The sequence below is a fragment of the Salvelinus sp. IW2-2015 genome, unplaced genomic scaffold (genome assembly GCF_002910315.2).
Source record: "Salvelinus sp. IW2-2015 unplaced genomic scaffold, ASM291031v2 Un_scaffold1346, whole genome shotgun sequence".
Taxonomy (NCBI): domain Eukaryota; kingdom Metazoa; phylum Chordata; class Actinopteri; order Salmoniformes; family Salmonidae; genus Salvelinus; species Salvelinus sp. IW2-2015.
This window is the reverse complement of record NW_019942851.1, coordinates 165,873-182,054: the sequence shown is the minus strand read 5'-3', so window position 1 is coordinate 182,054 and position 16,182 is coordinate 165,873. Positions and strand designations below refer to the sequence as shown.

Genomic DNA, 16,182 nt, shown 5'->3' with positions numbered 1-16,182 from the left:
GGGTGCAGGTATCCGGTCTGACTGTCMGATGGTATGTTGGGTTGTAGTTGAACGCTTCGCAACAAATGTTGCTACTAATCCATTTGATCCATAACCATCGCGGTCCCAAATGAGAACAACCACGTCGTCGAGCGATCACACCGAGGATTGATCCAAACACTATACAACCACATACGCTGAAGACAAACAAAAAACCTCTGCAGCATAGCCCACAACAAAAACTGTCGCGGTCCCAAATGAGAACAACCACGTCTTCGCATAGCACACACAAACCAAACTGTCGCGCCAACAAGAGCTCTCTCCAATAGAGCTTAACGAGCTCTTTTATCTCCTCCTTCCTACTGCTCATGTGCTTTTAAAGTGGCAGCGCACTTAAGTGCAGGATTTTGCCACAATACATGTATGTTTGAGGAATTTTAATTATGAGATTTCTGTTGTTTGAATTTGGCGCCCTGCACTTTCACTGGCTGTTGTCATATCGATCCCGTTATCCCGGGATTGCAGCCATAAGAAGTTTTAATGAACCAGAAAATGTGTTGTTTATCAAAATTTGCTTGCTAACTCATTGATCCTGCTTTGTAGTATACACCTCTGTACTCCATAGACAAGAGCTCTAAGTTAACTGGAGCTCATCCAAGAATCTGGATAGTGAATACAGGCAAGACAATCCAAAACAACTGGCGGTAAAGAGGAAACACGAAAGGTTATTGTTCTCCAGGCTAATGTCCACAGTGATACAATACAACTTTCATTGTCCATTGTCACAGCTCCCTCCTGCACACATCATACAGACACACAGGTGAGAGGAGCACAGGGTCAAGCTGCAGTGCAGTGCGCCTGGATGGAGAGCATGTTGTGGGGTTAAGGGCCTTGCTCAAGGGCCCAACAATAGGGAATTGCTGTTAGGATTATTAGCCCAGTAGCCCTCCAGTTGCAAGATCAATTTCCCCCCTTTTTTACCAGCGCCACACCCGGGATTCCCCGGCCCTGTCCACTGTGAGTTTAATCATGTGGGTTTGTTGAAGACTGTTATAATGCATATGTCCTTACCTACGAAGCGCTTCTTGCCCATGGCGTCCACTTCCGAAGCAGGGAGAGAGCTGAACACAGAGGGGTTGTCACCCGTGGCTACAGAAAGACGGATGATGAGATTGAGAACYGCAGAGTGAGAAGTTTATGAATAGCATACTGTGATGATGTGTTAGCATTCCCTGGCAGCTCTCTCAGCCAGCTTTGGTCTCTCTCTCTCTCTGAACTCAGATAACCTTTCACACTAACTATTAAACTCAGATGTAGCATGATTCAAACACACACATGGTCACACACATGTACAAACATGAATGCACAAAGACATTATTATACAGGAAAGTGCACTCATCACTGAATCTTACCATTCAAGGCCGGGGTGAGGGTTGTGGTCTTTTGCTTGGTGGGCTTAGCCGTGACTAGAGGGAAGGACTTTAAGATGGACGCTTTGTCTCCCTGCTTCAGGTCCATCAGCTTATCTGAGGACAGAACACTGCTCAGTCATGTAAACTACAAATACAGTTATAGTCATCTGCTGCAGACATCACCCAGGTGAATCTGAGTTGTTTTCCTGCTGAGGGAGAAGATATGAAATATGTGTGTTGCATCGTGTTGGTGTTTCGAAAGAGAAGTCAGTCAGAACAACACAAACATACTACATACACACAGGCACACACTCAGACAAACACACGCACGCACGCACGCACGAGAAGTGCAAGGTGCTTTAGAATCTAAATAAAACTTAACTGAGGGAAGGTTGTTAAAATAAAATCATCAAGATGACAGCAAAATTAAGAAGTGCGAAACGTGGAACATTTTGGTAAAGTGTTGCTTTAACAGAAGTCAAAGTATTCAGTAGTCAAAACATTGGTCAGTGTTGCCCTCACCCTTGTCCCCTGATTTCCCCACCAGGTTGGGCCTCTTGTTGACAGGAAGAAAGGGTTGCAGAACTGCAGTGGAGCCTGGGAAATAGAGGCCATGGTAGGGTTAGGAACTGCAACAGCAATGGAGGCTGCTGGAGTGCACTGAAGAGAGCCCTAACTCATAAGTGTTGTTGTTGTGCTTTTGAAAAAGGGGGATATAGAAGAGAGAAGTTGCAGTGTCAACTGAAACCATGGAGAGAAGATTGCTAACTGTGACCACACCCGAGGAGCAATGACATTCAAACAGGTTCAATAGATTGGACTTGAAATGTAAAAAAAGTATCTTGAGAATTTCTACTACATTGCACCGCCATAGTCTATGTGACTAACCCTAAACATGTAAACTCTTAATAACCTTCCACCATAACCCTACTACACAGCAAATTATCCAGTGTTATACACTAACAGTCACATTTAACACTGCGCCAGTGTCTATATACAGGTCCACACTTTTGAGTGTTAAATTTACTAGGAAGTGCCTATAGTTTGCACCAATGGTGTTATGCAATAACACCTGATATAGTATTTTTAACCATTTCACCAAGAGGTTGGTATCTCTTGACAAGGTCACTCAGTGTTCGGTTAAGGCTAGGGGGCACTATTTTCACGTCCGGATGAAAAGTGTGCCCAAAGTAAACGACCTGCTACTCAGGCCCAGAGGCTAGGATATGCATATATTTGGTATATTTGGATAGAAAACACTCTACAATTTCTAAAACTGTTAAAATTAAGTCTGTGAGTATAACAGAACTTATTTGGCAGGCGAAACCCCGAGGACAAACCATCCAGGAAAGGTCTTTTTTCAATTCGTTTTCTATGGGAATCTAGAATTCTAAGGCAGTTGCTTGCAGTTCCTATCGCTTCCACTAGATGTCAACAGTCCTTAGAAATTGATTGATGTTTTTCCTTTGAGAAATGAAGAAGTAGCCCTGTTCAGAACAAGGGTCGAGTGAAGTGTACTGTTGTGGTTGGGGCGCATGACCTGAAAGCTCGCTCCACTTTGTTTTCCTCCGGTATTGAACACAGTTTATTCCGTCTTAAATTTGATCGATTATTTACGTTTAAAAATACCTAAAGTTGGATTAGAAAAGTTGTTTGAAATGTTTGGATCAAGTTTACAGGTAACTAATTAGATAATGTGTAGTCATGTTGCGCGAGTTGAAACCGGTGTATTTTCTGAATCATACGCACCAAATAAATTGACATTTTGGATATATAACGACAGAATTTATCGAACAAAAGGACCATTTGTGATGTTTAATGGACATATTGGAGTGCCAACAGAAGAAGATCTTCAAAGGTAAGGCATGAATTATGGGTTATTTCTGACTTTTGGGTTGTGCCTGGCGGGTTGAATTATGATTTTCATGTGTATGTTTGATGGGGTGCTGTCCTCAGATAATAGCATGGTTTGCTTTCGCCGTAAAGCCTTTTTGAAATCTGACACTGTGGCTGGATTAGCAAGAAGTTCATCTTTAAACCCATGTATAACACTTGTATGATTTATGAATTATTATTATGAGTATTTCTGCTTTTGAATTTGGCGCGCTGCTATTTCACTGGGTGTTGTCAAATCAATCCCATTAACAGTAAACTGTTTATGAAAACACATTATATACAGTACAAGTCAAAAGTTTGGACACACCTACTCATGCAAGGATTTTACTTTATTTWTACTATTTTGAACATTGTAGAATAATAGTGAAGGTGTCACAACTATGAAATAACACATATGGAATCAGTCAGTTATATTTGAGATTTGAGATTCTTCAAAGTAGCCATCCTTTACCTTGATGACAGCTTTGCACACGCTTGGCATTCTCTCAACCAGCTTCACCTGGAATGCTTTTCCAACAGTCTTGAAGGAGTTCCCACATATGCTGAGCACTTGTTGGCTGCTTTCCCTTCACTCTGCGGTCCAACTCATCCCAAACCATCTCAATTGGGTTGAGGTCGGGTGATTGTGGAGGCCAGGTCATCTGATGCAGCACTCAAACACTCTCCTTCTTGGTCAAATAGCCCTTACACAGCCTGGAGGTGTGTTGGGTCATTGTCCTGTTAAAAAACAAATTATGGTCCCCCTAAGCGCAAACCAGATGGGATGGCGTAACGCTGCAGAATGCTGTGGTAGCCATGTTGGTTAAGTGTACCTTGAATTCTAAATAAATCACTGACAGTGTCACCAGCAAAGCACCCCCACACCATCACACCTCCTCCTCCATGCTCCATGCTCCATGGTGAGAACTACACATGCCGAGATCATCCGTTTACCTACTCTGCGTCTTACAAAGACACGGCGGTTGGAACTAAAATTTGGACTCATCAGACCAAAGGACAGATTTCCACCGGTCTAATTTCCATTGCTCATGTTTCTTGGCCCAAACAAGTCTCTTCTTATTATTGGTGTCCTTTAGTAGTGGTTACTTTGCAGCAATTTGACCACGAAGGTCTGTTTCACACAGTCTCCTCTGAACAGTTGATGTTGACATGTCTGTTACTTGAGCTCTGTGAAGCATTTATTTTGGCAGTTAACTCTAATGAACTTATCCTCTACAGCAGAAGTAACTCTGGGTCTTCCTTGCCTGTGGCGGTCCACATGAGAGCCAGTTTCATCATAGCGCTTGATGGTTTTTGCGACTGCACTTGAAGAAACTTTCAAAGTTCTTGAAATGTTCTGGATTGACTGACCTTCATGTCTTAAAGTAATGATGGACTGTCGTTTCTCTCTGCTTATTTGATCTGTTCTTGCCAAAATATGGACTTGGCCTTTTACCAAATAGGGCTATCTTCTGTATACCACCCCTACTATGTCACAACACAACTTATTGTCTCAAATGCATTAAGGAAAGACATTCCACAAATTAACTTTTAACAAGGCACACTTGTTAATTGAAATGCATTCCAGGTGACTACCTCATGAAGCTGGTTGAGAGAATGCCAAAATGTGCAAAATTGTCATCAAGGCAAAGGGTGGCTACAATGAAGAGTTTCAAATATAAAACATATTTTGATTTGTTTAACACTTTTTTCATTACTACATGATTCCATATGTGTTATTTCATAGTTTTGATGTCTTCAATATTATTTTACAATGTAGAAAATAGTCAAAAGAAAGAAAAACCCTTGAATGAGTAGGTGTGTCCAAACCTTTGATTGATACTGTATATCATAAAGCCTTACTTTGATGGTCAAGTTTTACCCCAACACAGTGGTGTTAGGAACCTCCTGGTTTACGTGCCACGTCAAGCCTGCAAGCACATTATGCTGGAATCCAGCCAGGGATAAGACATCCAAAAGTTTGAATTTTTATTCACCTGTAACCTGCATTCAGAATGACTGTCAGGGTTAGTAATATGAGACTACCTAATACATTTAAGCTGGAACAACCATTTTAGTAACGGGTGCAATAAGTCTAACTAACTGATTGGATAAGTTTAGAAAAATTAATYAAGCAATCAATGTACATGCAAAAACACATATATTAAAAATAATCCTTAAAATGTTTTAATGCAGTAGAGCATTCTGGGAATTATGATAATGATGGCCTTGGTTTTGATGGGAACGTTTAGTTTCCACACAGTAAAACTGACACAATCACACTCTCACATTCAACACTGGTTATTAACACCAACACTGGGGTTATTTTACACTACTGAGTGTTAATTTCACTATTAGAGAGTTAATTTAACTCCTGAATCAACACTAGAAATGCTACACTGAAAAGTCTGCTCTAGGTATCACTGGCCAATTTGCTGTGTAGAACCAGCTTTCATATAAAAACCAGAACAACAATGGGGCCCCTCCTGTACTCCCTGTTCACCCACTGCTGCGTGGCCAAGCATGACTTCAACACCATCAGCCTACAGGGAACAACAACCTCTCCCTCAATTTAAGCAAGACAGAGTAGCTGATAGTGGACTACAGGAAAAGGAGGTATGAACAGGCTCCCGTTAACGTTGACGGGGCTGAAATGGAGGGGGTTGAGAGTTTCAAGTTCCTTGGTGTCCACATCACCAACAAACTATCATGGTCCAAACACACCAAGACACATTTTCCCCCTCAGAAGACTGAAAAGATTTGGCATGGGTCCCCAGATCCTCAAAAAGTTATGCAGCTGCACCATCGAGAGCATCCTGACCGGTTGTATCACTGCCTGGTATGGCAACTGCTCAGCATCTGACCGTAAGTGGCTACAGAGGGTAGTGCGTACGGCCCAGTACATCACTGGGGCCATGTTTCCACACATCCAGTCTTCATCACAGAACACAGCTCTGTGATAAAGACACTGGAATATCAAACTCAGAACAAGCCACTCAAACAACTCAAACTGAACTGGGATCTACTATTTGCAATCTCATTCAGGAAATAGAAAAATCTCCCTGCATAGCTTTACTCTAGGCCAAACTGAGGTTTGGCAACCATAGCACAGGTCTCATTGAGTAAATGCACTGACTGGACATACCATAGACTTGGTGTGGTAGACACTATCTGAGACTGATAGGAGCAGTTGTTTGTGTTCTTGCTAGCCTGGTTCATTCTATTCACTAAGTATCAATGGCATGTCTCCTTCTCTGCCGTTCAGGTTCTTTCCAGACAGAAACTGGTGGGAGGTCCCATGACATGTCATGATTAGTGGTCATGTTCACCTCTAGGGGTTCTGATGTTCCTAAGCCCTCCTTGTCAGGACTAGACCATTCATAAATATCATGTCAACCCCCCCCCCAACCAAACCAATTCATAAATATTAACTTGGCTTGTGTTGACCCCCCTGTCACAGCTAGATTTGACCACAGCATGCCTGACACTCTGTCAGGGATAAATCAGGGAGCTCTCCACACCTCAGTGGGGCACCAGAGACCAGACAAGRTTAAGTAGAATTTGAAGCCAAGGGTGGGCAAGTCCTGGAAAGACACAGTGCGTGCCGCTTTCAACCAAAGCAAATGTACATTTTGTGTGAAAAACTCTGTGGCTCCTTAAATGCAGTAAAAAATATATATTTAAAAAGGTCAAACTTTGTGTGATGGGGATCAGAGTTATGGGAATGTGGAAGTGATGTCATCAGGAAGCTCTGTTCATCATCCTGAACCCTATAGCTGGTAATGGGATAACCAGATTGCTCACAACAACACCACACAAAACACACACTGGGCACATTGGGTGCCAAACACCTCACTGCTGCACTGTTTTACAACAGCAGTGACACACATGCTCTTACGCACGTGCTCACACACTGTTTTGAAGTGTGAGCGTTAACAGCAGTAATGTGTTGTGAGTGCTGGTTTCTGTCAGACTCCTCTCTGGCGAGACAGTGAAAAAACACTGTTCAAAGCTTTATGGTTTGCCTAGAACAATATTACCAGAGAAAATATTCCACTGTTTTACATCTTCCCTGTTATGAATGTTGCAACACTTACTGAAGGAACTCAAGGATACTATCCACTGATAGGCTCATAACACTGTAGGGTTTTAACCTATTTAGAGGACATTTACAGTTGAACAACATCAAATCAAACATGAGACTTGCAATCCATTTAGTACAGAATTCACCCTGAGCAACACATGCACCAGGAGGCGGATGGAACCATATTAAATAGGTACAAATAAGCCCAAGACAGACAGACAGACACCACTGGCGGATTGTTTAGACATCATGACTACATCAGTGATTGACTTTTGGGGTGTGGTGTGTGTGATGACGGCGGGCAAAGACAAAGTGTATTTTCATTGAGTAGAGCTGCTTCCAGCGAGCCCTGCGGCTCCTTGAAGACCTCTGAAACCGTCCCAGTTTCACAGACACACACACTGGCTGAGACTGAAGCAGAAACTGAAGCCACTAACTCATTAGAGTGAAGTGAGGTGTAGACATTGGTGAGTGTGGTCATTTTGGGTTTGAAATATAACACATTTTCGAGAAAATCATGCATTGATGTCACTGGGAGATTTGTGCGAAAATTCAAGCCATGCTCCCAGATCTGATGTTACTGTAGGATTTGGTCCTTTTGGACCTGAAAAATAGGTCTAGGGTCAGACTGTAGCAATATGATGAGGGAGAGAATTATTCTTCAGTCTCAGTCATATTGACAGTGAAAACATGGACAAACACGCCTGCAGACCCACACCAACAATAACAGGCACAATACGTGACTGGACGGTGATGCTGATGGACAGACAGGCTGTCCAATAAGAATGGACAGTCACACGGACATACAGACAAGCTGGCCAATCATAGGACAGGAACAAGTTGTTGTGACTTAAGCGCATGGAGGGCTCACTGCAAGGAAGTTAAACAAAATGGCATCTCTCGGGGGAGATGGGTTAGTGGGTGAGAGACACACTGAGAAGTAACGATCGTCTCTGTTTTTTACCCAGTCGCTTTCTGGACCAGATGGCAGGTTTGGGAAGAGCAAGGCCCTTATTGTGCTCCCCGTCGGCTGTTGGAGGGAGAAGAGGGCTCATTGAATTAAACACGTCCGCACACCTCGAAAACACAGCAAAGACATGCTAGGAACACACGAGAGGACAGCTCAGTACCAGACCAGTTGAGGGAATATTCTAAACCAAGGGACAGGAAAATAAGGAAAGTTTCAGATTTCAGTGTGATCCAACATAATACTCTGTCTCCTTCAGAAGCACCAACATAATCAAACTCAATATACTTCAAAATGACTAAAACCAAATCCAAAATATGTAGAAATGATAATGGACCTACAGTCATGCAGTTTCTTGACTGTGTCTGGCTCACTAACAATCACCAAAATGAAAGCTAGACAGTCAGGGAGAATAAAAGTTCCCAAAACATTGGATAGAGGACAATTAGAGGAGGAAATATAACCAATTTTGTGGCCCTGGTTGGACCTGGTTGAAGACCGAATGCAGGCCCAGGGGCAAAAGGTGTTTGACACCCCTGCTTTAGAGCATTCTCCTCTCCCTCTCTCTCCCCTACTCTCCCCCCCTCTCTCCCCCTCTCCCTCCCTCTCGCTCTCTCTCTCTCAGAGGGATCTGGAAGTTCTGTGTGTGCAATGCTGTGGTGGTCCTAGCTGCCCAGTGCTGGCTGCCCAGTGCTTGGCTTGGCATGACTGGTGTAAATGTGACGTATGTCCTAGTCAAAGAGCCAGCCAACCTTCCCAGATAAATCGGTCGACCGGGCGACCATAGGGAGCGTAAATCACGTTAACGACCCTGACCTCTGAGACGCCGCTGTTCCTAGAGGTACAGGCGTGAAACGTATGCCAAAGGGGAGGGCCTCTGAGTATGGGTGCAGGGAAGGAGGTTTTGGAGAGACTTACTGTCTGGACCACATGTACTGGACACACACACGAATGCAAATATGCGTCCAAAAACATTGGCAGACATTATTAGGCCTACACATTCTCTGGTTCACTCTGGACCAAGAGCCCATGCCACCCAGATCGGTTCGTCTGTGTGTGTGAGAGAGAGTGAGAGGAGATAGAGATGGTGAGACCCGAGGTAGTGCTGGGGAGGAAAAGAAAGATAAGGAAGATGAGGGGGAGGAGGAGGAAGAAGAGGAAAAGATTGCTCCATTACCCCCTGGTGTGTCGGAGGTGAGGGAGGAGTTGGTGTTGGTGTCCCTGGGTAGAGAGAGAGGTCTGATGCCGTTAGGGGTGGAGTAGAGAGAGACGCGACTGCGAGGCAACGTTGTGTTTCTGGCTGCCGTGACAATGGCAGAGCGTATAGGAGAGCGAGGCTCGGTAGGGGTCAAAGGTCTCAGGAAGCTGGTACCTAGATGAACAAAGAGAGGTGTAGTAGAGGGGTTAGAGAGAGAGGGGGTCCGATTCCATGGAGACAAGGTTCAAGGGTCATTCAGCTGAGATGGTAGCAACCCTGGATGATAAACAAATGAACGAGTGAGTGAGTGAGTGAGTGAGTGAGTGAGTGAGTGAGTGAGTGAGTGAGTGAGTGAGTGGGTAAATGAATGAGTGAGTGGGTAAATGAATGAGTGAGTGGGTAAATGAATGAGTGAGTGGGTAAATGAATGAGTGAGTGGGTAAATGAATGAATGAAAGATGCAGATGTGGAAAGGAAGAGTGAAGTGAAAAGAATCCATGGAGATACGAAACAAAACTTCAACAGCCCTTCTATTATATTCCATAAAAGTTGGATGATTTAATAATGCCAGTGAGCAAACTCTCCAGTGTCTGAAATGATCAGGAATGGGGTGAGTGTGGTGGAGTGAGGATGGAGGTGGATAGGCACGAGTGATGGAGGGGTGGAGGTGTATAGTTTGTCGTAATGGTAGGCGGCAGGTAGCCAGGTCTCTAGTTTGAATACTCGAGCTGACAAGGTGAAAAATCTGTCAATGTTCCCTTGAACAATTTGCTCAAGGGGCACCGTACTACTATGGCTGACCCTATAAAACAACACATTTCACTGCACCTATAAGGATGGAGAAGGGGTTGAGGGTACAACAGGCCTGGGTTCAAATATCTCAATTACTTTTGCATACAATCAAAGTAATTGTTCAGATAAATTGTATTTGAAAAGACAAGTAGTTGAATATTTTAATGTTTTTAGAAATACACTTGGAAACTATTTGAAAATAATCAAATATAATCCAATGCATTTAACCTGCAAGTATTTGAAAATAGTATTTGAAATAAGWATTTGAAAAATACTTATGGTAGACTAATACATTTGGTAGACTATTTGGTTTTTACAAATAACCATACAAATTCTCAAATAAAAGTACTTGTTTTGAGCTGTGTATTTGAAAGTACTCAAAAAGTATTTTAAATACCAGATTCTCAAATACACATGTATTTGAACACAGGTATGTGGTGAAACACAAACAACTTCAACCCATAGCAACGGTGTATGATCTATGGGTTGAAGTTGAGGTTAGATGAGGTTAGATGACAACAGAGATGGTGATAGGACTAAATGTTGTCATCGTTACTCCGGCTGTTAGTATTGGCCCTCTCAGTGACGAGGGTGGGTCTTGGTAGAGGTTGTCCCACCTGATATTGGCTGGGAGCTGTGTGAGAGAGAACTTTGTTTTTTATCAGAGGATAAGAAGCTTGGACTCAATGATCCATTATACATGTTTTTATGGCTCTGTTACAGCCTAGGTGAGGGGAGAGAGCAAGATCTTTACCCGTGGGGGTCTGTAGATTCTGGGTGACCTTAGCAGGCTGTTGGGGCTGGGCCTGAGGCCCGGGTCTGGCCTGTTGGGGCCTGGCCTGTTGGGGCCTAGCCTGGGCCGGTCGCCTGTGTCTCTGTCCGTTACGATTGGGGTTAAGTACAGAGTCAGCTGGGGAAGTCAGGGGARGGTTGGGGGAGGTCAGGRGSKGGGGGGRGGSRKGGGGGRGGGKGGGGGRGGGTAGGAGCTGAGGGGAGAGTAAGGAGAGGTTGGGCGAGGGCAGGGGGATGGCAGGTGAGGCATGGGAGACATCCACAGAAGGAGAGGAGGCAGATATGATCTGATCTGCTCGTCCTGGGGTGGGTGAGAGAGGAGAGTGGTACAATGAGGCCATAGAAATATAATCTAATAGAACAGACAGTACTCCAAGGACAGGTCTTTGACAATGGAAAACAAAGAGGAGAAATTGGCATGGAAATAGAATGGCTTAGAGAATCCATTAACAGATGAAATAGAAGAACCATAGAGAATAGATAGAAAGACTCTCCGATAACCGGGCTGATATGTGTTTACGACTTGGGCTAGGGAAACTTATCCTGGACCTCAATCAGCACATAACATATACCTGGCAAGAGGTTGATAGAGGAGGGTTGGATTTCAAAGGAACTGAGCCCATATGGAGCAGTTTACAGTGTAACGACCGTGTAACTACACACATACGCTGCTACCAGGCCTTGGACACCTGTGAGTGACGGCCATCCAAAATACATTTGGCTGTGTGCCACTGGATGACTGTGATCCATGAAATTTTAACAGAGGGAGTATTGATCACCTAGCGTGGGATTTGAATGACCATCTTTGATTGATTGTTCAATCCGATCAGGTACTTTACCTGAACTCACAGAAGGAGAGAAGAGTGGAGAGAGAGAGAGAGAGCGAGAGAGAAAGCGAGAGAGAAAGCGAGAGAGAGAGAGAGAGAGAGAGAGAGAGAGAGAGAGAGAGAGAGAGAGAGAGAGAGAGAGAGAGAGAGAGAGAGAGAGAGAGAGAGAGAGAGAGAGAGAGAGAGAGAGAGTGGGGAAGGTTGTAGATGAGTAGATAACATGGCATTCCAGTGTTTTAGTGTCACTTCTCATGTTAATGGTCATGTAATGGTGATGCTAGCACAGTTAGGGGTGCTTGTGGTGTAGTTGTGTTATAAACAGACAGGTAGGGCTTTAAATGTAATGAGTAAAAAGCAAATCACCAATAAATGTATTGTTGTTATTAAGACATTTCAGGTACTTTATCCTTTTCCTGACGTTTTGCGAACACTTGTTCCAGAGGGACAACAGGAACGGTAGACAAATAGGAATACAATGAAGGATTGGATAGGAACGGATAGGAAGGGAAGGGATAAGATAGGATAGGATAGGAAGGGAAAGGAAGGGATAGTATAGTATAGGATAGGATAGTATAGGATAGAAAGGGAAGGGATAGTATAGGATAGGATAGGATAGGATAGGATAGGATAGGATAGGATAGGATAGGATAGGATAGGAAGGGAAGGGATAGGATAGGAAGGGATAGGATAGGATATGAAGGGAAGGGATAGGAAGGGAAAGGATAGGATAGGAATGGAAGGGATAGGATAGGAAGGGATAGGATAGGATATGAAGGGAATGGATAGGAAGGGATAGGATGGGAAGGGAATGATCAGAATAGGATGGGAAGGGAAGGGATAGGATAGAAAGGAGGTACAGAGTATAGAAGATGAAAATTGGAAAATTGGAAATTTTATGGTAGAGCTGAGGCTCTGTTCCTGTTGGGGAGAAAGCGGGATCATTTTGTTGCATGCTACTTTATCATGCAGACTGAACACCTTCTAGACTGCAACTGGCTGAAAGCAAAGCACTGTGAGTTAAAACAATGATTCTAAATGAACAGTCGTGTTGGGGAATGTTGAGTGGAATGTTTTAAATGTCTTGAAATCAACAGATTAATGAATGTGGACAGGTATCATGGTATAAGATGCTGATTGATACACAGTATGGACAAATGGATGCACAGAGACTGTAAAGAAGTGAGACAAAGATAGCACCTTTTTTTCTAAGAGTGTATCTAGAACCTAAAAGGGTTCTTCGGCTGTCCCCACAAGAGAACCCTTTGAAGAACCCTATCTGATTCTAGGTAGAACCCTTTTGGGTTCCACGTAGAACCCTTTCCACAGAGGGTTCTACCTGGAACCAAAAAGKGTTATCCTATGGGGACAGCCGAAGAATCCTTTTGGAACCCTTTTTTCTAAGAGTGTAGAGGAAGACAGAGAGAGACGATTGACTTGTTTGTGGGACAAAACTGATGAGAAACCTATTGCGGGAACAAGCAGCGCTTATGCAATGTGCTCAAAAGGTCATGGGATGTTCTCAGTAGGACCATACAACCACGTGGCTAAGTCATGCTGCCATGGCAACCTACCTCCGCCTTCTTGGGAATTGTCTGATGCAGTATTGGAACTGACAGCCATCTTGTCCTGAGATCCGGGGCTCTCTACTTACTGTACTCAGTGCATACCAATCTTACTCATGCAGCCAATCATAAAAAAGATCCCTCTGAAACCACGCCCACCCATGTGCTCTTAGTGGGTGTAATGTGGCTCTGGTGTGTTAGTAATGCTCCGTGTGTATGTGCTCTAGCTGTTGTAGTGTGGCCCTATTATGCTAATGTGGCTTACGTGTGGTAGTGGTTTTAGTATGGTGTGTGTCTGTCTATGTGTAGTGTGCTCTAATATAGTAATGTGCTCTAGTGTGAGTTTGTAGTATGTGCCAGTGGTGTATATCCGTGTGTAGTCTTTAGTGTGTAGTGTTGCTATAGTGTGTGTATGCTAGATGGTGTATATGTGCTCTATGTGTGTACGTGGTGCATAGTTGTAGTATGCTCGAGCTAGTGTAAATGTGCTGCTAATGTGTAAGTGTGGGGCTCTATACTGTAGTGTGTGGGCTCTAGCTGTGTAATCGTCTCTAGTGTGTAATGTTGCCTCTAGTGTGGTCAGTGATGCTATAGTGTGTACGTAGTCTAACGTCTGTAATGTGCTCTAGTGGTGTAATGAGCTGTAGGTGTGGTAGTGTGGCTCTAGTGGTTAGTATGCTCCAGTGTGGTAAGTCTTCTGCTTAGTGGTGGTAGTGTGCCATAGTGGTGTAGTATGCTCCTAGTGGTTGTAATTGCTCTAATGTGTATGTGCTCTAAGTATGTAGGTGTGCTCTGAGTGGTGTAATGTGCTCTGTTGTCGTAATGTGGCTCTGTTGGTGTAGTGTGCATGATAGTGTGTTTGTTGTGCCTCTAGTGTGTAATAGTGCTCTAAGTGGGTGTGTAATGTGAACTAATGAGTGATGCAGTGTGCCCTAATATGTAGTGTGCTCTAGTATGTTATGGTGGCTTCTAGTGTGTATGTGTTAGTGGTGTGTAGTTTAGTATGTACTGTGCTCTAGCATGGTAATGTTGCTCTAGTATGTAATGTGCCTCTAGTGTGTAGTGTGCCCTAGTATGCTAATGTGCTCTAGTGCTGTAATGTGTCTCTAGTGTGTAATGTGCTCTACGTGTTATGTGCTCTAGTATGTAATGTGCTCTGTCGGTATAATGTGCTCTATGTATTGCCACATTGATGACTCTAAGTATGCATGAGCTCTAGTTTGTGTTGTGTTCTAGTGGATTTGTAGTGTGCCCCTAGTAGCAAGTGTGCCTAATATGTAGTGGGCTCTAGTATGTAGGGTGTGCTAGTAATTTTGGGTGCTCCATGTCAGATGTAGTGTGATCTAGTGTGCGCTTAGTGTGTACTGTAGTGTGCTCTAGTATGTGTTGGTTGCTCTAGTGTGTAGTGGAGCCTAGTTTGTAGTGTGCTCTAGTATGTAAATGTGATCTAGTGTGCGCTAGTGTGTACTGTAGTGTACTCTGTTATGTAGTGGTGCCTGTGGTGTGTAGTGTGCTCTAGCTGTGTATTGCGCTTAGTGTTGTAGTGTGCTCTGGTCAGATGTAGTTGCTCTAGTATGTGTGTGCTCTAGTTGATTATGTAAATTGTGCGCCTAGTATGCAGTGTGCTCCTAGTAATGTAGGGTGCTCTAGATGTTGGTGTGTTCCGTAGTGCGTTTGTAAGTGTGCGCTAGAGTATGCAGTGTGCCCTGTATGTTAGGGTGCTCTAGTTATGTAGGGTGCTCCAGTAATGTTAGTGTGCTTCTAAATGGTGTATTGTGCTCTAGTATGGCAATATGCTCTTAGTGGTGTAGTGGTGGCTTCTGGTAATGTAAATGTCGCTTTCTACGTGTGTACTTGGTTTTAGTATGTAGTAATCTCTAGGTCATGCAATGTGATCTAGTTTTGTTGGTGTGGCTCTAGGTATGTAGTGGTGCTCTAGTTGTGAAGTGTGGCGCTAGTATGTTAGAAATGCTCTAGTGATTGTATGTAGTGTGCCCTAGTGTCATGTGTGCCTAAGTATGTAGTGTGTCTAGTATGTAGGGTATGGCTCTTAGTATGTAGTTTGTGTGCTCAGTATCCTAGTAGTGCTCTATGTGGTACTGTGCTATAAGTTTGGTGGCGTAGTGTGCTCTAGTATGTAATGTGCTCTAGTATGTAATGTGATCTAGTGTGTAATGTGCTCAAGTAAAGTCTTTAGTAAGTCTACAGAGTGTAATATAAGAGCTGCAAGCAGCACTTTCTTTCCACTCCTACTCCTTATTGGAAAATAGCTAAACAAGCAGCTAGCCATATTTGGCCCAAGACCCAGTAAAGACGACCATAGCCAGCTAATATCTGCATTATTAAGGAAGGAGAGAAGAGGAGAAGGAGAAGAGAAGAGAGGAGAGGAGAAGGAAGAGGGAGAGGAGAGGAGAGGAGAGGAGAGGAGAGGAGAGGAGAGGAGAGAGAGAAGAGAAGAGAAGAGAGAGAAGAGAGAGAGAGAAGAGAGGAGAGAAGAGAGAGAAGGAAGAGAAGAGAGAAGAGAGAGAGAGAGAAGAAAGAGAAGAAGAGAGAGAGGAGAGGAGAGGAGAGAGGAGAGAGAGAGAGAGAGGAGAGGAGGAGGAGAGGAGAGGAGAGGAGAGAGGAGAGAGGAGGGAGAGGAGAAGGAGAGAGGAGAAAGGAGAAAGAGTGAAGAGAAGAGAAGGAGAGAGGAGG

The 16,182-nt window shown here is 43.8% G+C and overlaps 1 protein-coding gene across 1 annotated transcript in view; it reads right to left on the bottom strand.

Moving 5' to 3' along the window:
* LOC112070507 (target of Nesh-SH3-like) overlaps nt 1-16,182 on the bottom strand; it is a 60,684-nt gene that overhangs the window by 20,719 nt on the left and 23,783 nt on the right. The window contains exons 8-13 of the mRNA XM_070439001.1: nt 11,062-11,400; nt 9,495-9,689; nt 8,315-8,380; nt 1,914-1,988; nt 1,392-1,505; nt 1,051-1,128 (exon numbers count right to left, since the gene is read on the bottom strand). Of these exons, the coding sequence (XP_070295102.1) occupies nt 1,051-1,128; nt 1,392-1,505; nt 1,914-1,988; nt 8,315-8,380; nt 9,495-9,689; nt 11,062-11,400 (867 nt within the window). The remainder of the gene's footprint in view (nt 1-1,050; nt 1,129-1,391; nt 1,506-1,913; nt 1,989-8,314; nt 8,381-9,494; nt 9,690-11,061; nt 11,401-16,182) is intronic.